This window comes from Pelophylax lessonae, assembly GCF_965119305.1.
Source record: "Pelophylax lessonae genome assembly, chromosome: 3".
Taxonomy (NCBI): Eukaryota; Metazoa; Chordata; class Amphibia; order Anura; family Ranidae; genus Pelophylax; species Pelophylax lessonae.
Genome location: NC_138770.1, coordinates 628,838,223 through 628,863,132, shown reverse-complemented (window position 1 = coordinate 628,863,132; position 24,910 = coordinate 628,838,223). Strand labels below are relative to the sequence as shown.

The following is a 24,910-nucleotide window of genomic DNA, read 5'->3' as shown; positions in this document are numbered from 1 at the left end:
AGGTCCACTTTAATGAATGTTTGTTTTCTATAATCAGGATCACTTTAAGTAATGTGACCGACAAGCTTCTGTTTGGATATAGTGATTTGCAGCGTTTTTGTATTTTTCTTCCAGAGAGAAGGATGACACTTATTACTGCATGCTGTTTAATGATGAAGTTCATACCTACGAGCAAGTGATCTACACTCTGCAGAAGGCTGTCAACTGCAGCCAGAAGGAAGCCATTAGTTTTGCAACCACTGTTGACAGAGATGTGAGTTTTTCACGTTTGTGTGTATGTTGGCAGAACCTCTCTTTAGAATTTGACCTATTTATGTATAAATTGTCATAAATGTACTATAGAAGGTTTTGGAAAATGATCTATTGCTTTTGTCTCGCAGGGGCGTAGATCTGTGCTGTACGGGAGTTTTCAGAGTTGTGACCAAGCCAAGTCTGTCATTGTGGTGAGTGTCGCATATAAGGAATGTTTAAAGTGTATCTTAAAAAATACAATACTAGCTTACCCTCCACTAGTTCTTATAAATGTAGTGTTGCTATCATCTGGTGATCCTGCCAGTGCTAGGTTTTAATTCCACTTCCTGTCTTAGGGTGACAACTCTTCCTGAGCTGGAGCAACGTTGTCACCCAGGGATGTAAACTCTCAATGTGGACTGTAAACTGACATAGCATTGTACAGGGCACAAGCATATACAGCTTGATAGCTTTTAGCAAGGTGTGTCCACAACCAGGTAGTGCAAGGCATCTTGGGACACTCAGTTGAGGATAACTTTGTCATTCAAAGCGGTATTAAACCAAAACCATAAATGTAATATATGGCGAATGGTCCGATATCGCAACGGCAACATGAGTCAGGTGTGCGTGCATGCACATGGCTATTCAGAGACACCTCGAGAAGTGCCACCTAGCGTGGAGTATATGTGACTGTCGGGGTAAACCTGCTGCGGGCAGTCAGAAGTAGTCAGTGCGAGAGGTACGGTCACAGTGCAATGAGTGAACAACGAGTTCTGCAACAAATTGGGGAAAATGGAGGCGCAATAAATGTCGGTGGAAGTGTTCCGGACGGAAGCTGAAAAGCTAGAAAATGTATTTATGACTGGTTCAAACGCTTTCATAAAGGAAAGGACTGAGGTTGAGCCACATTCGGGGTGGCCATCGACAAGCAGAACCCCAAACTTGATCGAGCAAGTGCAACAAATGCTGGCACAAGATCGGCGACTGACTCTATGATTGATGGCAGAGGAATTGGGCATTATCAAGGACACAGTGCGCACCATCATCCTCAAAGATTTGGGTAAGTGGAAGACCTTTTCCCGGTTTGCGCCACACGAGCTGACAGACGAAGAGAAAAAAAACTGATGGAGTTTTCATTACCATGTGTGACCAGGATCCATCCTTTCTGCAAACCTGCGCACTGTGCGATCTGTGTGCGCCAACTCTTGGCTCAGCACGGCTTACCTGGTCTTGGTCATCCACTGCACTACCCTGATCTGGCGCCTGCAGAATGCGTTTGGTTTCCCCACCTGAAGAGCGTCATGAAAGGCGCACATTTTGCAGACGTGACAGCAATCCAAGAATGTGTGCGATCAGTTCTGCGATTGATTTCTAAAGAGGCCTTTGCTGACCTTCTCCAGAAGCTTTGAGTGTTGCCAAAAGTGCATTGTGAAGGCTGGCGATTATTTTGAAGGCCAATAAAGGTGATTTGTTTGTACCTTGTGTTTTGTTTGTTTTCTGATACCATTCACCAAACTTTTTAGATAAACCTCATATTGCAGCTTATCAATCAGATGTAGTGTCTGCATATTTTTTTTTTTTTTAAAGGTGTTTTTTTTTTTTTAAAGGTTTTTTTTTTTCCTCTTTTACCCTGGTGACCTGGCCAGTAACACACATCCTGTATTAGAGTGCCCCTGCTCTGGAAAAAAGGAGCACATGAGGCACCTTTTGGACAGTAGCATTGTCACTCTAGGGGAAGTGTTGGATGCACTAGCAGATTTAAATACACTAACAAATTGAAACCAAAGTCCAGCTCACACTGCTGCAGTTTTTTTTTTATTTTTGGGATATAAGTTTTCATGAAAAATAAAAGATTTTTTGCACTATTTCAGTGTTCTATGGTTTGACTCAACCCTGAACATTGCTACAATTGCTTGTTCTTTTGAAAAACAGACTAAAGCCCAGTACACACTATAAGAAAATCGGATGAACGATTGTCTGGTTTTTCTTGATGATTCAATGCAGGTCAAAACCGAGGCTGGTACTAATTTGTACAAAAATTCACGAACGGCAAAGGATTTTTTTGGTTGTTGTTTCTGATCATGCGCAGTAGAGCTGCACGATTCTGGAAAAAATAAGAATCACAATTTGTTTTGCTTTGAACAAAGATCACGATTCTCGGCGTAATCTCTTTTACATTATACAAAAAAATTGGGCTAACTGTTTAGTTTTTTTCTTTCAATTCATTAAAGTGTATTTTTTTCCCAAAAACTGCATTTGAAAGACTTCTGCGCAAATACAGTGGGACATAAAAGATTGCAACGCCATTTTATTCTCTAGGGTCTCTGCTAAAAAAAATATATATATATATATATATATATATATATATATATATAATGTTTGGGGGTCGAAGTAATTTTCTAGCACAAAAATACTGACTTTAACTTGTAAGCAACAAGTGTCCAAAGAAAGGCTTAGTCTTTAAAGTGGTTATAAACCCACTTTTATGACTTTTACCTATAGGCTTTCTTATAGGTACTGTAAATATCTCCTAAACTTGAACCGTATAGGAGATATTTACATTGAATGCAGCCGATGACGTCCCGCCCGTGCCGTTTCTTCAGAGCCCTGTGCCGTGACCAGCGGTGGGATTAACGTCACGTGGCATCGGCCAGTAATACAGCCGGAGTTCCCAGACCCGGAGGGAAGATGGGCGAAAATGGATGCGGCCAGCAGCGAGGACAACGCGGGCTTCGTTGCTGGTAAGTGTCACATAATTTGCTAGTATGCGATGCATACTAGCACGTTATGCATTTACTTTGCAGGGGAAAAAAAGGGAAGAGGTTAAACTGCCCTCGCTTACACAGAAATTCATTCCTTTGATCGAAGTGCTGGTTCACATTTGTGCGATCACAGAGATCGCATGTAATTCGGAGCGCACTTGCGATCTCTGTGCCGTGCAAATTCAGCAGTACAGTTTGTATGGCTGAATTTGCACCGCAATCACACCTAACTAGCACAGGACCGTTTTTTTGGTCCGCAGCAGAATTGGATCACATGGTGGTTCACACTAGTGCGATCCCATTCTGTGCAAACTTGCAGATCGCACTGCGATATGCGATCTGATCTGGGGGTGTCGTTAACAGTTAATTGACACCCCCAGCGTATCGCATATGGAAGTGTGAACTGCCAGGGATGCGAATATGCAGCGTGTTCCCGCATCGCACAAATATGAACCGGCACTAAAAGAACAAAATGATACATTGTAAAACATTGTGTTTATAGTTATCTAGTAGCCTTAGTGTCCATTCACACAACCGCGACTTGTCAGGCGACTTGTCAGCCTGACAAGTTGCGGTCCATGCAGTGCTGCAGGACCCGTTCTAATAGGAGCGACTTACCACATACTACGCCCCCCGTCAGCTTTGGGTGTGTTCATATTTCTTAGAAAACCCTTAAAGTATAATTAAAGGCAAAGCTTATATTTTTATTTTTTTAGTTTGAATAGAGTGTAGAGGGATTAGAACCCCTGCCATTTTTTATTGCTGTCTGTGCCCCTGTTAGGGAGATTCTCCATCTCTCTCTATTCATCCTGTTTACTATTCTCATTGTAAAGTGATTGTAAAAGAAAAGCCCAAATTTTGGGTTGTCCCCTGAAAAGTAATAGAGGGTAAATCTTCCAACGGGTACACTGGTTCCCCAGGGAATTACCTTGATTTTAAGGGACTTCCTCTCACTTCCTGTTTGGCTATGGGACAGGAAGTGAAGGAAAATCTCCACAATGGAACAAAGGTGGCGAAAAAAAATTTGGTGGTTAGAACCCTCCCTTTATCCAAAATTAAAAAAAAAGAAAAAACTTTTGCCCATAGTTCTACTTCAATCAGCAAAGCTCGTGCCTCCTGGAATGTGTTTTATTGGTGTAAATTATACACCGTTTTAGACCATGGTTCAAGCAGAGGAGTACAGAGGCGTGGATAGTGCAAATAAGGGTGTATATAGGATAACGCTTGTGGTGTAACCAACATAGTGAGAGGTGGTAAAAATGATCAAGTCATGTGATGAACAATACGATACAGTGAGATGTAGAAGTTAACCTATAGATTGCAATGAATCAAGCAGTACAGTACAATAAGATGTATAAGTTACATTTAGATTGCAATTAATCAATCGGACGTCTGTTGGGGGGGGATGGCACTGATAGAGAGATCCCTCAGGCTTAGTGCCTAGAATGAACCGTGTGGATAATCGGTATGAGGGGCAGTGCTGTATCTTGGCCTAGGCCAACAAGGCCCAGGCCTAGGGCAGCACTTTGCAGGGGGGCAACAAAAAAGCTGCACCCCGCACTGAAAAAAAACAGCCTTTTCCTGGCTCCCGCACAATAAGGGTCCCCATCGGCTTGCACTATACTTTTAGTATAGTGCCAGTCCTATGGGGCAAATCAGTCTGGCACCCCCATAAAGTAGTCACACTGCTACCTGCCGGTACTGATGGGCACTAATAGGCTTCACTGATGGCTACACTGATGGGCACCGATATGATGCACTGATGGCCACTGATCAGGCTGTACTGATGAGGCCGCACTGATATGCTGCAATAATGAGGCCGCACTGATATGCTGCAATGATGAGGCCGCACTGATATGCTGCAATGATGAGGCCGCACTGATATGCTGCAATGAGGCTGCACTGATGGGCATTGATGTGGCTGAACTTATTGGAACTGATGAGGCTGCACTGATGGGCACTGATAGACTGGTTGTGGTCTGTGGTTTACAGATGACAGGGCAGGTCATTAACAGGAAAGGGTGTGGCCTTTACAGGAAGAGGTGGTTCATATTTAAATTAGGGGGTGCACAAGTTTAGTCAGGCCTAGGGCAGCACAAAACCTAAATACACCACTGATGAGGGGGGAACATAGGTAGCCAGTGTCTGTGACGGGACTGTAGTATGCACGGGCTGGAAGTGCCAGAGGTTTGGCAAAGATACACTGGATTTCCATATTAATTTACAGCCACATATCCATATATTAGGCATTTGCCTCCCACCTGCCGTCTAATCACACAAACACTGCCATGGTGTATTTCACTGTAATCCGTTAGCATCAAGTTGTACCAGCATTTATCTTGTTAAACGGACTGCCAAACCTTAATTGAATAATTATTGTACTGTACTGCTTGATTCATTGCAATCTATAGGTTAACTTCTACATCTCACTGTATCGTATTGTTCATCACATGACTTGATCATTTTTACCACCTCTCACTACGTTGGTTACACCACAAGTGTTATCCTATATACACCCTTATTTGCACTATCCACACCTCTGTACTCCTCTGCTTGAACCATGATCTAAAACTGTGTATTAAAGAGGTTGTAAACTCATTCAAAATTTTTTTTTTTTTTACAACCTGCAAGAGAAAGACATAATGAGCTAGTATGCATCGCATACTAGCTCATTATGAAATACTTACCTTAGAACGAGCCCCCGCTGTGCCGCTCTCTTACCTGTATGACGAGCGACATGTTCAGTCGCCCGTCTTCCGGGATCGCGGCATCCGGCCATCTGATTGGCCGGAGCCGCGGTGACGTCACTCCCGCGCACGCGCGCGGGAGCCGACGGTCACGGCACGGGGCTCTGTAGGAACGGCACGATCAGCCGTTCCTTCAGAGCGCATGCGCCAGTGACGTCACTGGCTGCATGAAAGGTAAATATCTCCTAAACCGTACATGTTTAGGAGATATTTACAGTACCTATAGGTAAGCCTTATCATAGGCTTACCTATAGGTACAAGTGTCAGAGGAGGGTTTACTTCCTCTTTAATTTACACCAATAAAACACATTTCATTTGACCAACCCGTGACCCTGTGGTTTCATTATCCATCCTCAAAAGGCTTTTTTTGTCTACTGGTCCCTTCCAGTATAGCTTTTTTTCCACCTGGAGAGTTGCCTGACTATCTTCAGAATGATTTACCACTTTTGATATTAAAAAAAAATATAAAATTAAAATGGCAGTCCTAGTAAATAAAACCCAGCTTGTGCTGACCTGGTATTTTTTTCTTTTCAGAGGAACACCAGCCGGCAGACTAAGCCTCTTAAAGTCCAGGTCATGTACTCCGGTATTGTGGCACACCAAACGTTTGGACTCCGAATCCTCAGCTGGCTGGGACAGATCATTGGCTACTCGGGTATGTTTTAGTGCTTTTACTCCGGTGTCAGAGCTTACCCAGGTGGAAGACATCACTGCCCTCCACATAAAATAGTTTTGGTCCTGGTAATTGGCTGCTGGGGCCTAAGCATTGTCCTATAAGAGAGGTTACATGTTCTTTCATACCTGTAAGCTCTACTGTATTGGTCTGGAGGTGGTAAAGGAGTGCGGATCAGTAAGTACACTTCGCTAGTGGATGTGGGTTACCAGGCCCATTCATTGTCTCTCTCTAAAATGGTTCATTAAGGCAGCCCTCCCTCTCAGGAAAAAGCTGTGTGTCTTACTCCACCTCTTGATGTAGAGCTTCACCCCAGGGAAATTATGTTCAAATAGTACAAGGTGTACTAGATCAGGGGTCCTCCACTCCGGTCCTCGGGGCCCACTAACAGGCCAGGTTTCCAAGATAACTAAATTACATCACAGGTGATCTCATTTGCTGCTCAGTGATTGCAGTATTCTAGTCGGCATCTCCCCAAGGTAATACTTAAAATCTGGCCTGCTAGTGGACTCCGAGGACCGGAGTTGAGGACCATTGTACTAGATCAGGGATCTTCAAACTATGGCCCTCCAGTTGTTCAGGAACTACAATTCCCATCATGCCTAGTCACGTCTGTGAATGTCAGAGGTTTTACAATGCCTCATGGGACGTGTAGTTCTGCAACAGCTGGAGGGCCGTAGTTTGAGGATCCCTGTACTAGATGATGGGTAAAATAAGAAGGGAAATGTGTTTTTGATGTTTACAAATGTCAAACATCGATGTGTTGCAGTTATTCGTTACATGTTTGATTTATTCTGTCTCTCTCCAGATGGGCTAAGAAGAATCTTGTGTCAGGTCGGTTTACAAGAAGGTCCAGTTGGTGAAAACTCATCTCTTGTAGACAAATTAATGCTGTGTGATTCCATATTATGGAAAGGTAATATTCCACACGTTTGTTTACTTTTATCTCCTATTTGTAGTTGAACAGTGCAATTGATTTAAATGTGTAGGGCCACAGGTAAGCTCAACATTGTATCACAAAGAGTGCATTACTCTACAGCACAGGTGTCAAGGCCCGCGGGCCGAATGCGGCCTCCCAGGCCATTTCATGTGGCCCTCGCACCTCTACTGCAGCTGCGGCACCCCCCTTGTCTCTGCCCCCACCTTGTCTCTGTAGTCGGCAGCAGAGAGGACAGAACTCCTTTGCCAGATCCTGCACTCCTCTGTGCAGCAGCAGAAAGGCTCGTCTTTGCCCAACCCCCCATTCTCAGAAGTCTGCAGCAGAGAGGAGGGCAGAACTCCTCCTACAGATCCTGCAGCTCTCTGCGCAGCTGCAACACCACCTTGCCTTTGCCTCCCCTGGTCTCAGCATTCAGCAGACTCTGGAAGCGGACTCCAGCCCTCCTCTGGTTCTCCTCCAGACCCTGCACTTCTTCTCAGATCCACCCGCATCTTCTTCCTGGCAGCAGCACAAGGTAGGGGTGTGTGCATTGTGATGTAAGGAAGGGTGGGGGACTCTTGGCTTCTGATGGTCGGGGGGCTCTTGACATCTCATGTAAGGGTGTAAGGGGTTGTCGGGTGCTCTGGGCATCTAATCCTACAGATATAACCGGCCCTTTGAGGGCAAACATAATGCTGGTGCGGCCCCGCGATGAAATGAAGTTTGACACCCCTGCTCTACAGTAAATCTGCACTCTAGGTGAGAACAGCTAAATACACACACACACACACACCTTTAAAATAATCACATTTTGTTGCTCTGAAATGAAGAGACCAGATTTGTTTTATCCAGCTGTATTTACTCAGTGCAACTTATAACATCCAAATGAAGGCTAGAACACCAACATGTCAGAAAAAAAAACTTCAAAAACAATCACTGAGTTGAAAAAGGATCACCCCCTTGTATCAGTATTTTGTTGAACAACCTTTTGCTTTAATTACAGCCTTTAGTCTGTTGGAATATGTCTCTACTAACTTTGCACATCTAGACTTTGCAATATTTGCTCACTCTTTGCAGAAGTGCTCAAGTTCAGTTATTTTTGATGACTGTTTGTGGACTGCATTCTTCAAGCCAGTCCACAGATTTTCAATGTGGTTTAAGTCTGGGCTGTGACTAGGCCATGCAAGGACATTCACCTTTTTCTCCTTCAACCATGGTGTGAAAAAAATAAAAAGTTAAACATGTACACTGCTCAAAAAAAATAAAGGAACACTTCTTAATCAGAGTATAGAATCAAGTCAATTAAACTCCTGGGATATTGATCAGGTCAGTTAAGTAGCAGAGGGGGTTGTTAATCGAGGGGGTTGTTAATCAGTTTCTGCTGCTTTGGTGTTAATGAAACTAACTAGATGGGAAACCATGAGACAACCTCCAAAACAGGAATGGTTTTACAAGTAGAGGTCACTTATTTTTTCCCTACTCCGCTTTTCTGACTGTTCACTAGTTTTGCATTTGGCTTGGGTCAGTGTCACTACTGGTAGCATGAGGTGATACCTGGACCCTATAGAGGTTGCACAGGCAGTCCAACTCCTCCAGGATGGCACATCAATATGTGCGATTGCTAGAATGTTTGCTGTGTCTCCCACCACAGTCTCAAGAGCACGGAGGAGATTCCAGGAGACAGGCAGTTACTCTAGGAGAGCTGGACAGGGCCAAAGAAGGTCCTTAACCCATCAGCAGGACTGGTATCTGCTCCTTTGTGCAAGGAGGAACAGGATGAGCACTGCCAGAGCAATACAGAATGAGCTCTAGCAGGCAACTGGTGTAAATGTTTCTAGCCAGACAATCAGAAACTGACTTCCTCTAGTGGCCCTGTGCTCACTGCCCGTCACCGTGGAGCTTGATTGGCTTTTGCCTTTGAACACCAGGATTAGCAGGTCTGCCACTGGCGCCCTTCACAGATGAAAGCAGGTTTACCCTGAGCACGTGTGACAGACGTGAAAGGGTATGGAGAAGCCGTGGAGAATGTTATGCTGCCTGTAACCTCACTCATGACCGCTTGTTGGTGGGTCCGTGATGGTCTGTGGAGGCATATCCATGGAGGGGCGCACAGACCTCTACAGGCTAGACAATGGCACACTGACTGACATTAGGTATCGGGATGAAATCCTTGGACCCAATGTCAAACCCTACGCTGGTGCAGTGGGTCCTGGGGTCCTCGTGGTGCATGACAATGCCCAACCTCATGTGGCGAGAGTATGCAGCCAGTTCCTGGAAGATGAAGGAATTGATACCATTGAATGGCCCCCGCGCTGGCCTGACCTAAATCCAATAGAACACCTCTGGGACATTATGTTTTGGTCCATCTGACGCCACCAGGTTGCACCTCAGTCTGTTCAGAAGCTCAGTGATGCCCGGGTCCAGATCTGGGAGGAAATACCCCAGGACACCATCCGTCATCTTATTAAGAGTGTGCCCTGAAGTTGTCAGGCATTCATAGAAGCACGTGGGGGCCATACAAACTACTGAGGACCATTTTGCGTTTCATTCTGCAATGAAATTTTCGCAAAATGGACTAGCCTGCTGCATCATTTTTTCACTTTGATTTTCGGGGTGTCTTTGAATTCAGCCCTCTGTAGGTTAAAAATTTTCATTTCCATCAATGTGGTTTCCTTTGCTTCCTGACACATTACCCAGTCCATATCAGTATAGATATCCAACATGAGATTTTTCCCCTTTGAGATCTGATGTGTTTTCAGAGCGTTCCTTTCATTTTTTTTGAGCAGTGTACGCTTGTTAACCTTGAAAATGAAAACGTGTGTTTTTATTTAAAAATTGTTTTTTTTTGTTTTTAAGGTGAATTTATTTAGACTCTGGGTTCTGCAGAATAATACAAACATTGTGCAAGCACATGTGTCAGAACTACTTCAATTAGAACAGAATTGTTTATAACTTTTTTTTCAGGTGCAAGAAACTGCTACCACCAGCTTTGTATGAGCAGCTTGTTGATGGACTTAAAATACAAGAAACTTTTTGCCATTCGATTTGCAAAAGTAAGTTTTATATTGCCTTCTGTATGCCTTAACAATCAGTGCAGTCTTTATTATTTAGCTGAGAATCAGTGCCTTTCTGTTACTGGTAATAGGCTTGAAGGGTGCTGCAGCGATTTTAGCTGGAGACCGGCATGTGGAAATATTTGACATGTTATTCTGCAACAGGATCAGATTTAACTTCTGATGAACCGTCATTATCTCTATTTCAGTATGAAAAACTCCTTAAAAATGACATTAGATGAACACTGCTAGAGAGAGTAGTAATATTTGGATGTTAAAGTGTATGTAACGCCTAAATGCCATGGCACATGACAGTATTGCCAACAAACCACTTACCTGTTTTAATTAGGCTGCTTTAGTATTGTAGACAGGGCTGTCTTTTAATATTGATTGGACCCTGGGCAAACATTCCCCCCCCCCCCCCCCTATGCAATTTCGCTCAGTCTGTGTTTACCGCTGTCTCTTCAACAGTAGCCAGCCTAATGACGACTGGCTTCTGTTAAACGGGCATGCTGGAAAACCAGCATTTGATTTGTGCTTTCAGCCAATGGCTACAAGCACTGATCAGTGTAATCTGGACGGGGGAGTCTCCCTGTCAGAATACAATGAATTACAGTGACGGAGATCTCGGCACCAGGATCGCTTATCTATATGTGGGGATCTCTTGCTGGTTGAACAAAAAACGGTGTGTACCCAGCAAACAGCAGAAAGGACTTAAAGGAGGGTGATTAAACAGAATCTGTGCCTAATCACTGTATACACTGCACACACATACCACAGTCCTTGTACCACAAAATACTCCTAATTACTGTGCCACGAGTAACAGTTTAACAGACATAAAAACCTCACAATGAATAATCATTTTTTTTGTTTTTTAAATTACACCTTTCCATCACATTCACTTTTCTTTGCATAGATATTTATCACTTTGCCTGACTGAGCCTACCTTTAAAGAAGAACTTCATTAAAACCTGCAACTGTTGGGACAATGAACACTTTGGTCAGGAATATGCAATCTGAGACAAAATGTAGAAAGTGCAGGTAAACGGCGTAAAGCTGGTCATACATGGTTCAGTATTTTTTATTCAGCCAGCCAGCTGAACAAATTAAACTGAATATGGATGGGGAATTGCTTCCTGCTGTGTATTTATATTCTGACAGTGGATTCCCCCTCTATAAGAATACACGGATCAGCGTTGCAGCCACTGGCTGAATGTGCTGATTGAATGCTGCAGGACTGTCATCAGAAGCCGGTCCATAAGACAAAACAACATAAAGAGTGCAGAAGTCAGGACGAGCCCCCTGGTTTACATCAAATTCCCCCCTTTCAGCATAAATCCCCCTCTAAATCAGATTCCTCCATCTTACGTCAAGGTCCCCAGAGTCACCCCCCCACCTTACATTAGGGTCCCCGGAGTCGCCCTCCTCCCTTACTCCAGGGTCTCCACAGCAACCCCCCCTTACATCAGGGTCCCCTGAGCCACCCTCCTGTGCATCAGGGTCCCCAGATCTCTCCTCCTTATATTAGGGCCCCCAGAGTTATCCCCTTCTTATATTAGGGTCACCCGAGTCACCTTTCTTATATCGGAGTCCCCAGAGCCACCAAAGTTTTCCCCTCTATACATTAGGGTCCCCAGAGTTTCCTCACCTTATATCATGGTCCCCAGAGTCACCTTCCTTATATCAAGGTCCCCATACTTACCTCAGGCTCCCCAGATTTATCCCCTCTATACATTAGGGTCCCCAGAGCTCCCATCCTTACAGCAAGGTACCCAGAGCCCCTTTCCTTGCATGGGGGTCCCCAGAGCCCCCATACTTGCATGGGGATCCCCAGAGCCCCCATACTTGCAGCGGGGGTTCCCAGAGCCCCCCCCTTCTTATATTAAGACCCCCAGAGTAATTCCCTTCTTATATTAGGGTCATTAAAGGCACCTTCCTTATATCCGGTTCCCTGTAACCCCCAAAGTTATTCCCTCTAGCCCCCAAAGTTATTCCCTCTATACATTAGGGTCCCCAGAGCGCCTTCCTTAAATTGGGGTCCCCAGAGCGAGAGTTGGACTAGTCACGTGGTTGGTTGCTAGACGCTGGGCGGTCCTTGCAACCAACCACTGTTGCCGGCAGTGGTGATCAGGAGCCATGAAGTGGGACGTTAGCGGCGCCAATGTGCCCAGTAGAGCAGAACAATGTCTGATATATGGCAACACTAGTGCGGGCTCAAGGAACAGCTGCTTCCGGCCCCACAGCAATGATTGGGCCTGGGGCAGCTGCCCCGTTTGCCCTGCATTAAAGACGGCACTGATTGTAGGTCAGCTTGGAAGTGATTCAGTCTATAAATTAAAGCTTTTCTTTTGGGGAATCTGCTGCTGTCCTTTCCAGATTTGTCCGTGTCACAACAGCCTAACTAACCAAATGGGAGGAAAAAAAATCCTTGAACAGGCTACACAACCAGAACAAACAGGCTACACCACATGGTTGCTCTACGCACATTATCCAGTCAGTGTGCAAATAATCACATAGCCATAACTTCCCTTCAAATCCATTTAGACTCGATTTAGATTGCATTCTGTTAAACTGAGTTGATTGACCAGAGAGGAACAATTCTCTATACTTTGCATCAGTCAGCAGCACTAAAATGCTTTGATCGTGAATTCAATAGTAATTAACATTTAGATCTTCAGATTGCATGGTAGAAACAAAGATGCAATCGATAATTTACAATGGTATCTTTCAACTGTTGATCAAAATCCACTTCCCAGTGTATTATCCAATTGGCTTGCAGATTATAGATCAATCATTCCTGTCGGGAGAGATTGATTGGAACAATTTCCACTGTCCCAAAGCAGAAGCGTTAAGTGAACTATACAGGTCTGAAGGCCAGGCCCAGCCTGGTTCTTCTTGGGCAAGACTTTGTTCCCATAACTGCTATACAAAACCCTTAAATTATTTAAAGTATTTGTAAACCCTTACCTACACCTACTGAAGCGACTGACCTCAGGTGATACAAGGAGATGAAATTATTCCTCCTATATAAGTTGTACCTTTGTAACTACAGATGTCTTTCCCCTACATCCATTCAAAGTGCAGAATTTACACTGGTTCTCTCCGCTCTGAGAAGCAGGGAGCTGAAGGTACATCAGTGAGGAGAACTCTGACAACTGATTGGAGGGAAGAGACCCCCCCCCCCCCTCGTCGCACAGAAACCGAGCTGAGGTTGTCAATCTGCTGGAGATCCCTCCCCTGTCAACATAAAATAAATATGAAGCACCCCGCGCCCTTTAGCAGAAACAACAGCAGCAAGCTCAAAACACTGGAAGGTTCAAAATAGATGGATATACATAGAGCAGCACTAATGTTAAAACATTCTAATACTATATGGTATAAATATAGTCCATATCAAATATCACAAAGAGTGCAGGTAGAAGGGTCAGCATATTTTCACCCACGTGTATATCAAACGAAATGTGAAATCCCAGCCACCACACACTGACTCTTACCAGAGGATGGCGGGGATACAGCAGTAAGAGGTTATTGGACCGCTAAGACCCTCTCAAACCAAACCCCTCCAAATGAAACTTCAGCCTTTAAAATCTTTAAACTCCAGACTCAACACTGAGCTGGTGCGTGATTAGACACCAAATCCACACTTTATAGCAATACACCTCATAGATCTTCCTCTCCTCCTATATAAGTTGTACCTGTGTAACTAGAGAGGTCTTTCCCCTACATCCATTCAAAGTGCATAATTTACAGAGGTTCTCTCAGCTCTGAAAAGCGGAGGGCAGGGAGCTGAAGGTACATCAGTGAGGAGAACTCTGACAGCTGATTGGAGGGAAGAGACCCCCCCCATACCCCGTCGCACAGAAATAGAGCTGAGGTTGTCAATCTGCTGGAGATCCCTCCCCTGTCAACATATTTTTCTCTTGGTGTCAGGAAAACTTGTCCGAAGTGACTCCTACAAACAGCAGAGGAATAAAGCAGCAGACAGAAATGACACTTATGCCAGGTACACACGATGAGAAAATTGGACGAAAAATACTGTTTTCCAAGCGATCGTACTCTAATCTGGTCACTAGTACACAGCTTTCGAGAGCCGATCACAACAGTTAAATCCTAAATTATCCGTAGGGACAAACATAAAAAATTTTCTTGTACGATTTTCGTTTAATCAATACAGTATTCATCCGAAAAAATCAGATGAGCAAAACCACGCATGCTTGAAAACTAAGGAATACAATAGAACACATTACATCACTTCCGTAGATGTATTCTGTTGTATGAGAATTTTCATAAGTTTAGTAATCTCTTCATTTTCGATATGAGACTAGCATGCAAAGAAAAATAGTTCGATATTCTCATTGTGTGTATGAGGCATTAGTACTCTGGATTGAGACAAGTACACACTAGAGGGATATGTTTTGTTCATATTTCATGTCTGAGGTTTTCAACCACTTTTAAGTGTTTCTTGACCAGGTTTAATCAGGCAAAGTGTGTAATTGAAGCCCAGTGCTTTGATGTACAAAGGACACTTTGATCCTGGGGTACCTCCCGCAATACTGTTAAATAATTTCATTGAAAGAAAAGAAAGCAATACAATAAAAAAAAATGTCTGGTGTTCCACTTTAATCCTTAGTCTATGCAAAATTTAAAAAAAAATGTTGGCTTTACATACACTTTAAGTCCTTGTGAACAGAAAATGTTACTTTTTTGAAGAACACTGATGTTAGTTTCTGACATTGCTTGTGGGTTTCTCCCAATATTGCTTCTGTAATTAAAGGAAGAATTCCAGGAATTGTATATTTTTACATAGTTACAATGTAACTACCTAACCAATGTAACTATGTATTCACTGTATCTGGCTGATGCACATGGCAGCTGTCTATGCTACTTCAGAGATCTCCACTTCAGGTCCTGTGCTGAGAAGGCAGCCTGATGCATTGTGAACTCAGGAGGTTGACTGTTAAGCATGGGAAGCCATTCAGAGAATGCTTTGCATTGTCTGAATGAATGCAAAGCATGCTCTGATTGGACGAGGAGGAGTGACTGATCTCCTGTAATCACAATGCATCCGGCCAGCTGCCCAGCACAGGGTCTGGAAGCAAGTGGAGAGCACTGGAGTAGTGTTTTTACTTCAGTGGTTTCCAGGGGCATCAGGTAGTTCTGGTATATGGATAGTAACATTGGGCCAAGCTGGACCATGTACCTATGTAAAAAAAAAATATACCATGCCTGGAATTCATCTTTGCATTTTTACAAGAATCTATAGCTTTCTCTTAGATGCATGTATGATTTTATTCTTTCTTTTAAGAACCATTCTTGAATATATTTTATTTAAATGCATATGGGGGACGCTATATCTGCCCATGAAATATAATTGCTGTGCTGCACAGTGATTGTATTTTACTGTTTTTATTACACAGTGCAGATCTATTAGGATCATACTGACTGAAAAAAGACTGTGATGAAATAATTTTTTTATGGGTTATTGAGCAGGGAAGTTGGCGGAGGGCCTGATCTATAGATAAATACTAATGAGAGATTCAACAAACCTGTTTAATACTCAAATGATGGTACTGCAAGTGTTTAAAGTGTTACTAAACCCACAACAGTAAAATCAGTCTGTATATGCAGTAAAGCATTGGTCCTCAACCCTGGCCTACAGGGCCCACTAACAGGCCAGATTTTCAAGATAACTGAAATACATCCCAGGTGATATAATTTGCTGCTCAGTGATTGCAGTACTCTTGTCTGCATCTCCCCAAGGTAATACCTAAAATCTGGCCTGTTAGTGGGCCCTGTAGGCCAGGGTTGAGGACCAATGTAGTAAAGCATGCTTGTTATATTTGAAGTAAAACCTAAGGGGTTAATCCTCTGCATTGTGTAAAAAGGCTGTTAGATCCTGTCTCCTCTGATAATCCCCTTCTTTTACTGCCCCCAATCCATCTGCTGATAGAACAGAGCATTGGAGGCATTTTGCACATGCTCAGTTTGGTGTGTATTACTAGAGTATTTTTTTTTTGTTTGTTTTTTGGGAGGGTGCATGTGATCAGCACAGGGCCAATCAGCACTGTCATGACAGAGGGTCAGGGGTCCTGCAGCCTCATAGGACAGTCAGAGTAGAATGAAAACTTCTCCTAAAAGCTTTAACCAGAAACTGATAGAAGTCACAAGACTGCTATATACTGCTGATGAGAAAAGGTGTTTATCAGTTTATATTTACTAAAATAATTTCCATGTACTGTGGGAGACCAGATATAGTGAACGCATGCTCCTGGGTTTAGTAACACTTTAAAGTGCTTGCAGGTATAAAGTGCAGCTACCTAGAGGTGTCCATGCATACCTGTCACAGCTTCCATTACTCCTGAATGCTGGGCTTTTGGGAAACTACAAAACACCAACACCTGTTCATTTCAGAGCTTGCCTGCTTCCTCCTGTTTTCCATACATTCCTGTGGGCCAATTATTAGGATTTGCTGCCTCTCTGGTCAACAGAAATGAGTGGTAGGTATCAATGCCAGGCCCTCCAGATGCTTGCACTTTATACCTGCCATCAGCTTTATGTATTTATGATAAAATGAACGTCAAAATTTACTTTTTTTTTTTTTACAATAACTGGTAAACTTTATTCGGTGACAATGCGCTAGAGCAGTGATGGTGAACCTTGACACCCCAGATGTTTTGGAACTACATTTCCCACGATGCTCAACTATACTGCAGAGTGCATGAACATCATGGGAAATGTAGTTCCAAAACATCTAGGGTGCCACGGTTTGCCATCACTGCACTAGAGTTTACCTTGAAATACTTTAAAGATATGAAGCCTAGCTTACAAGGCCAGTATGGATTGGAGGTGAATTTCCCCCTTGTTGTTTAGAATTACCAGCAGTTGCAGAAAGATTTTATGGAGGATGATCACGAGCGAGCCGTGTCGGTGGCTGCTCTGTCTGTCCAACTCTTCACTGTCCCCACCCTGGTGAGTAAATGCCCGCTTTTGTTGTGAACTGATAGATGGCACCCCTTGTCTTTCTTACCTTCCTCTCACTAGAACTATGAGCGATTGCAGAGTGATTATGTCAAAGATGACCACGACAGGGAGTTCTCAATCACTGACCTATCCGTGCAGATTTTCACAGTCCCTTCACTTGTAAGTATCTGAGTTACTGCACACACGCAGCGTCCGTGAATTCGTAAGTATTCGCCAGGCTGACGGGCCGAGTCAACCAGCAAACGCAGTTCAGCTTTCATCATGGGTTGCTTGAGTGTTTGCGTTAATTTCACTTCTTCATAGTTTCCCCCTACTTGTTTATCATATAATTTGCCTTCACATAATAGGGAAATACATCTGATAGGCTAACACACCTAAATGCAGGTGTATGTAAACCTTAAAGGCAAACCCACCTTTCCAACCTTGTTTAGTTTTAACCCATATATAGTGTGTAATGTGAAACATGATCACATTTCCCAACCCCCCACCCTCAGGCATTGTTTGTTTCCTATTCACCCATGAGGTAATGATTAAATGCAGTGCTTAAAGTGCTTCTAAAGGCAAAAGGTTTTTTTTTTAACTTTATGCATTCTGTGCATGAAGATAAAAAACCTTCTGTGTGTAGCAGCCCCCCTAATACTTACCTAAGCCTCGCCTTGCCTCAGTCTAGGAATGGGGCAGGAGAGCCTTCAAGTCCGGGGGATTTCCCTCTTCATTAGCTAAGACAGCTGCGGGCATCCTTGGCTCCCGTTGCTGTCAATCAAAGTCAGTGAGCCAATAAGGAGAGAGGATGTAGCACCAACCCACGGCTCTGTGTCTGAATGGATATAGAGCAGCGGCGCAGCTTGGGTACTTGCTGTAGGGACACTTGGTAGGAGGGAGGGGCCAGGAGCGCTGGCAAGGGACCAGAAAAGAGGAGGATCTGGGCTGCTCTTTGCAAAACCAACTGCACAGAGTAAATATAACATGTTTTTTATTTTAAACAAACACAAAAAAGACTTTAATATAATTTTTAATGCAAATTCAATCAATACATTGATCACTCTTTGCAAAAAGGTGAACTATAGCTGGCCATAGATGGTTGGAATCTCGGCCGATTCAATTGGAGATTCAAACCATCTATGGGCAGGCCTATTGTACTCAAGTTAATCTATCGCTCAATTTGGGCACAGACAGCATGTCGGATTTTTCATGCAAATATTGCCAGCAGCCGGGGGTACTCAGTGATTCCCCTATCAACACTGAATGTATTGTTGGGGGGAAAATCAAGTGATTTTCTTTCTTGTGGTAAAAAAAAAAATTGCACTATATGGCCAGCTTATACCTTTAAATCCATTTTTTACTATGTTTATTAGAATGTCCCACTGTATACAGATTTTTAAGTCTATTATTATTATTTTGTCAATCTGTTGCAAAGTTTCCTAAATTGAGAGCCTGCTAAGTTACGGGGGAATCAGGTTGTGTGAGATGACATCTGCCTTTTTTAGTAATTTTATCAGTATAGTTCCACTAAAGCTTGCCAGAGATGATTTGTTATTTTTCCATACAGCCAGCGGGCTGAACAAAAAAAAGATTCCTCCATTCACACAAACAAGGTGGATTGAGGAATCCACCCCACTGGGACATTGTATTCTGACAGTGAAACTCTCTGCTGTTAGAATATACTGATCAGCGCCAGTAGCCACTGATCAACAAATGTGTTCCAACATTCTAATCGACTTCTGTCAAACAGGGATGCCCACACATGGATCAAAATTCGGCCTGTCCCTGCTGAACCGGCCAAGTTTTCAAACCATCGATGGACTTTGTTCCCCGAGCAGCTGAATGAAGTGTTGCTTGACGCTGTTTTGAGCAGGCAAAATGTGTGTGCACTCATTTAGTTGGCCGTTGGGCTACCTGTCTAATAGACCTAATAAGCCAACTGAAGGAGCGCCCATGGCAAGATTACCTGGTAATAATCTTTGCAACACAAAAAATATTTTAAGAAAACTATACAGTGAGATAGGATGACAAACATACTGAAAAATAGATTTAGGGTTTATATAGACGTTAAAACCTTTTGTGGCTTAAAGCATTCATAACCTTTAAATGTCAAATTTAAAATTTAAGGTGAACCTTTCATTATAAAAATAAGGTCGCTGTGATTTTTTTTTTTTATTATTATTTCCCAGGTCCCTGACTGATATCCTTTTTGTATGGCTTTGCTACGGAGTCGCTGGCTTGAGCAAGCATTCAGCAAATAAAGTTAATTAAAAAAGAAAATACAGGCATACCCCACTTTTAAGTACACAATGGGACCAGAGCATGTATGTAAAACGAAAATGTACTTAAAGTGAAGCAATACCTTTTTTCATTTCTCAATGCATGTAAATACACTAGCTCCATAGGAAATCTTGGTCAGCTTGACATGGCATTGCTCCCAAACCATGTGACAAGGACACCAAGCTTGGGGAGCATGTTAAGGGGATCCAGGACTATGACATAGTAGATTACCTAGGCAAGCTGGCCAGCCACAAACAGGATATGTTGTAGTCCTGGGTCCCCTCTTGGTGCTCCCTAACTTTGGTATCCCTGTCACTTATGGTTTGGGAGCAGTGCCATGTCAAGCTGACCAAGATTTCCTATAGACGCCAATGTTAAAAACCGGGAGTAGTGTCATGCCAAGCTGAACAAGCTGTGTCCTTACTCGCGAGTGTACTTAAAGTAAGTGTACTTAAATCGGGGTATGCCTTGATGCTTGTTCCTGGTCAAAGGTTCTGTAAGTAGTGAAACCTTAAAAAAGAAATATGGCCAAAGCTCTTTTGGCCATACTTCTTATGTGGGGCACAGGAGTTCACTTACTGGTGCTCTCCTTGAGACAGCAGGCACAGACCCGCTCAAGATTCTAAAGGGATCCTGACAATCCAGCACCTGTCCTTTAACATGAGCATATTTCTATTACAACAGGCTTACCTGGATAAGGGGTCAGTCGTCCTAGTTTAGCCAAAGGAAGTCCCTACAAATCCAAATTACTATGTGATATTTCCAGGGAAGTGAGACTGAACCTGTGTGATGATGCTGTCTGATTGTTTATTTAGCTTAGGGTTTAGACAATATTGGTCATGGGTTCCCTTTAAAAAAAAAATAAATAATGAAATATCTGGGTCCTGCCAATGCCCCAATATGTTGAGCCTTTTCATGATCTTTTCTACTTCCACCAACCTTTTGCTTAGTAGAATAGGTTAAGATAGTTTAATGTGAGTACAGCAAACTGACCTCATTTCACTCTTTATTTCCATGAATGGATGTTCATTACAGGTATAACCGTAACACTTCTTTTTTCCTTTCAAGTTTTCTTACCGTTTTATTACCAGATTCTCCGTGCATGTCGACCCTTTTTGTTACCGCTAATATTTACTAAAGATTAAACGTTTTGATCTTACCTAGGCTCGGATGTTGATCACTGAAGAGAACCTAATGACCATCATAATAAGGACTTTTATGGATCATTTGAGGCATCGGGATGTCCAGGGCAGGTTTCAGTTTGAACGATACACAGCACTGCAGGCTTTCAAGTTTAGAAGAGTTCAGAGTCTAATTTTGGATCTGAAGTAAGTACGCGAACAGCAACCTAAACAATAAAGCCTCGTACACATGCAACGATTATCGGTCGACCGATCGTCCGACTTTTGTCCAAGTTGTGTTTTGTTGGTTGGAATGTGCTCTAGACTGCACACTAATTTTCTCGGCCAACAAAAATCTACTTCAGAAGTGATGTCATGTGTTGGTTTCCTTTCTTTGTGTTCTTTCTTCTCTGAGCATGCCCAGACTTGCTCATCAGATTTTTTTCCCTGTCGAAATCTGTACTGACTGCACGAAAATCGGCCGTTGTGTTGACGGCCAACAAAAATTTTATAGTCTGCACACCAGATTTTTTTCGGCCGAAAAGTCGGAGTTGGTTGTCGGAAGCATCATACTAACAAGCCCAAAATCGGCAGATCGGACGTTGGCCGAAAATTCCCTGCCAATTTTCGACGCGTGTGTACGGGGCTTAACCTTCCAGGGTACTTCTTCCAGCTTATATTAACCCTGGGCAACCTGTAGAGGTGGGTGCTTTCACTCTGATGTGGTGCAGTTTTCCCACACCGCAGGTGCAGCACAGTCTACCTGTTGGTTACCTGCACTTTCCTATAGATCTCTTTTGTGAGTTGTTGGCTAAGGTGCTCTTGTGCTATCCTGTTCCTGTAAACAGTACACCTTTAGTGTAAAAAATACTTGCAGCGCTAGTAACAATGTGACATGACATATGTGTAAAAACCAAAATTCAAACATATACCAGTGGTGAAAAATTCAAAAGTGATAAAACTGGTATATAAATGTGATAATAAACGTGCATGAGGACCAAAAGAGTGTCCATATAATGAAGAAGTGAAGGCAAACTCCAGTAATGAAGTAAAACATTTTCCTTAGGAAAGGTACCACAAGTTCCAGCATGCAAATAGAGCCAATCTTCCCAAATCTTGAATAGGTTATGGCACCAACAAATGTGATAAAGGAATGGCCGCTTACCAAAATATATTGGCTTCCAAATTAATGGAAAAGCCTATAGCGCTTTTGGGGGATATTACCCACCAGGCATAAACCACCAGGATTATTCATTCAGGTAGGCTTGCAGATGGTAGCCAGGTTCCTGTATAGAGTAGTATTGGGGTGATTATGCACTTGTGGTAGATGCGTTTTCCAATGAGTTTGTGCCAGTTCAAACTGTATTTTAGGGCATGGCAGCCCACATTTATTAAACAAAGAATAAAGTTCACAATAGACATCGGGTGCTTTTGCAGAGGTTCTTCAGCATCAACACATGAATCCTAGCCCACCTGGCTATTTTTCCCCAGCATCACTGCTATGAATACTGGTCCCTCAGACTAACTGCGCAGGTTCACACACTGATCTCCCAATAGGAGCCTACCTGATTCCTGGGACAATACCCCCTGTCTCTTGGCTGGGTGCACCTGACCCCTGGCTGAGACCTCCTGTCTCTAACACCTTTAGTGCCTACAATCACGTTAGTTGGCAACCGAGAGCAATAAAGCATATTTGATTCTAGCATAAGTGGCGGTTCACATTTGATGCGGGAATGAACAGGAATCGCACCACATTCCTGTTCAAATCACATGCAATTCTGCAGCAGTGGGATTTGAGCCATTCATTCTGTATTGCTCAAATCGCACTACATACACTCCAAAATCATGCAGAACCCTTATGTTTTGCCACACCAGAATTGAATTGCATTGATGAACACCCATGCGATCCGATTCTGCAAATCGCAGTGCATTTCGCAAATCGATGTCAGGGTGTCATAAACTTAACATACAGATTCAAAGCAGTTTGCATAAACTAGGCGTGATTTTGATGCGGTACAGAAACCTTGCAGAATTCGCTCCCAATTTTGCACCACATCAGTGTGACCCTGCATTAAGATTGATTTTAGGAAGGTATGCTGGCAGTAGTGGGTCTGTGAAAGAAGATCAAGAAAGGTTTTATTTTTCTTCGCTAGGTATCTGCTTATTAGCAAACCACCTGAGTGGTCATCAGCTCTACGCTTCAAGTTTCTGGAGGGGTTCTATGCCTTTTTAGAACTGCTGAAGTGCATGCAGGTATGTCCTTTGTCCTCTATCTTTCATTGTATGCAAATTCTTTGTTAGAAATTTCTCCTGTATTGCCGCATCACCTGTCTGCCTGTCTGTGTGTGCAGGGGATGGACCCGATAACCCGCCAGGTAGGCCAGCATATTGAGATGGAGCCAGAGTGGGAGGCGGCTTTCACTTTACAGATGAAGCTAACCCATATCATTTCCATGATGCAAGATTGGTGTTCTACTGATGTAAGCCTCACTTCTTACTTTTTTCTTCCATGCATTGATTCTATTACATTTTTTCATTTTTTTATTTGATCGGTCTATGCCCAGCTATAGCATAACCTCAAAGTGAGCGAAGTACAATAATAGGAAGTAACGTTTTGTCTATCTGGTTTGCAGGAGCATGTTCTGATTGAAGCCTATAAGAAGTGCCTGGAGGTGCTGACACATTGTCATGGTGGGTTCACAGATGGGGAACAGCCTATAACTCTCAGCATGGCCGGTCACTCGGTGGATACCATACGATATTGTGTGTCTCAGGAGAAAGTTAGCATCCACCTCCCAGTCTCACGACTTCTAGCTGGTGAGTATTCCAAATGTAGCCAATAAGTTGACAACACAATAATAGATCTCTGCTCTGTTCAAATAAACTGTAGGAAAAGTTCATTTCTGCTCTGTGTACTGATATTGTTAGGCCAGAAACCGTATAATGCCAAGGAAAGAGAGACGTGTCCTGGGATTCTTGGGCTCCAAATTTATGCTTTTGGGTTTATTACCACTTTTAGGAGCAGTAAGAAAGCTTTAAACCACTTCCGGACCGCACCTATAGCAGATTTACTGCTACAGGGTGGCCCTCCTGTGCAGAATCACATATATATATATATATATATATGTGTGTGTGTGTGTGTGTGTGTGTGTGTGTATATATATATATATATATATATATATATATATATATATATATATATATATGTATGTGTGTGTGTGTATATATATATGTATGTATGTGTGTGTGTGTGTGTGTGTGTGTGTGTGTGTGTGTATATATATATATATATATATATATATATATATATATATATATATATATATATATATATATAAAATATGTGATTCTGCACTTCTGCCTAGGGGGTGCTCGTGCAGTCCGGCGGGCCATTCTGTCGGTGCTGGGCACCGGATGTCTGACAGCATCCACCGATCGTCTGACAAGGGAGCTCTGCCTATGTAAACAAGATGTGTTCTCAAAGGAGTAGGGGGGGTGAGGTATGGATTGTGTCCTTGCAAAGCGGGGGAAAAAATCCATCACTGCCCTAATAAAAGCACCACATACAGTAAATAAAAACACAGGCTTAGGCATACAGTTAATTCTTTGATCGCCTAAGATATTTAACCCCCTTCCTAGCCAGTTTTATTAGTACAGTGACAGTGCATATTTTTAGAACTGATCACTGTATTCACGTCACTGGTTCCTGTAAAGTGTCAGACTGTCTGCCGCAATATCACAGTCCCATTGTAAGTCGCTGATCGCCCCCATTGCTAGTATAAAAAAACTTCCATAAATCTATACCATAGTTTGTAGACATTATAACAAATGCACAAATAAATCGATATACGCTTATTGGGATTTTTATTTTTTTTTTTTCAAAAAATTTGTAGAATACTACAAATTGGCCTAAATCTATGAAGAAATTACATTTTTTTAAAATGTCTTTTTTATTTGAAAGGATATATAGCCAAAAAAATATATATAATATATTTCTTTTTTTCTTTCAAAATTGTCGGACTTTTTTGTTTATACTGCAAAAAATAAAAACAGAGGTGAGCAAATACCACCAAAAGAATGACTGACCTACATTTTTTTTTTTTTGTACAGTGTTACACGATTGCGCAATTGTCAGTTAAAGTAATGCAGTGCCATATCCAA

The 24,910-nt window shown here is 42.8% G+C and overlaps 1 protein-coding gene across 2 annotated transcripts in view; it reads left to right on the top strand.

Moving 5' to 3' along the window:
* The window catches only part of UBR2 (ubiquitin protein ligase E3 component n-recognin 2), a 180,603-nt gene that overhangs the window by 54,014 nt on the left and 101,679 nt on the right, over positions 1 to 24,910 (top strand). Inside the window, exons 6-15 of one of the 2 annotated variants that reach the window (XM_082250166.1) lie at positions 115 to 253; positions 381 to 443; positions 6,275 to 6,395; positions 7,222 to 7,329; positions 10,297 to 10,385; positions 17,427 to 17,525; positions 20,793 to 20,956; positions 22,903 to 23,002; positions 23,101 to 23,229; positions 23,383 to 23,566. In XM_082250166.1, coding sequence (XP_082106292.1) covers positions 115 to 253; positions 381 to 443; positions 6,275 to 6,395; positions 7,222 to 7,329; positions 10,297 to 10,385; positions 17,427 to 17,525; positions 20,793 to 20,956; positions 22,903 to 23,002; positions 23,101 to 23,229; positions 23,383 to 23,566 — 1,196 coding nt within the window. Of the gene's footprint in view, positions 1 to 114; positions 254 to 380; positions 444 to 6,274; positions 6,396 to 7,221; positions 7,330 to 10,296; positions 10,386 to 17,255; positions 17,355 to 17,426; positions 17,526 to 20,792; positions 20,957 to 22,902; positions 23,003 to 23,100; positions 23,230 to 23,382; positions 23,567 to 24,910 lie in introns of both variants that reach the window. The other variant, XM_082250167.1, reaches the window with a different exon arrangement.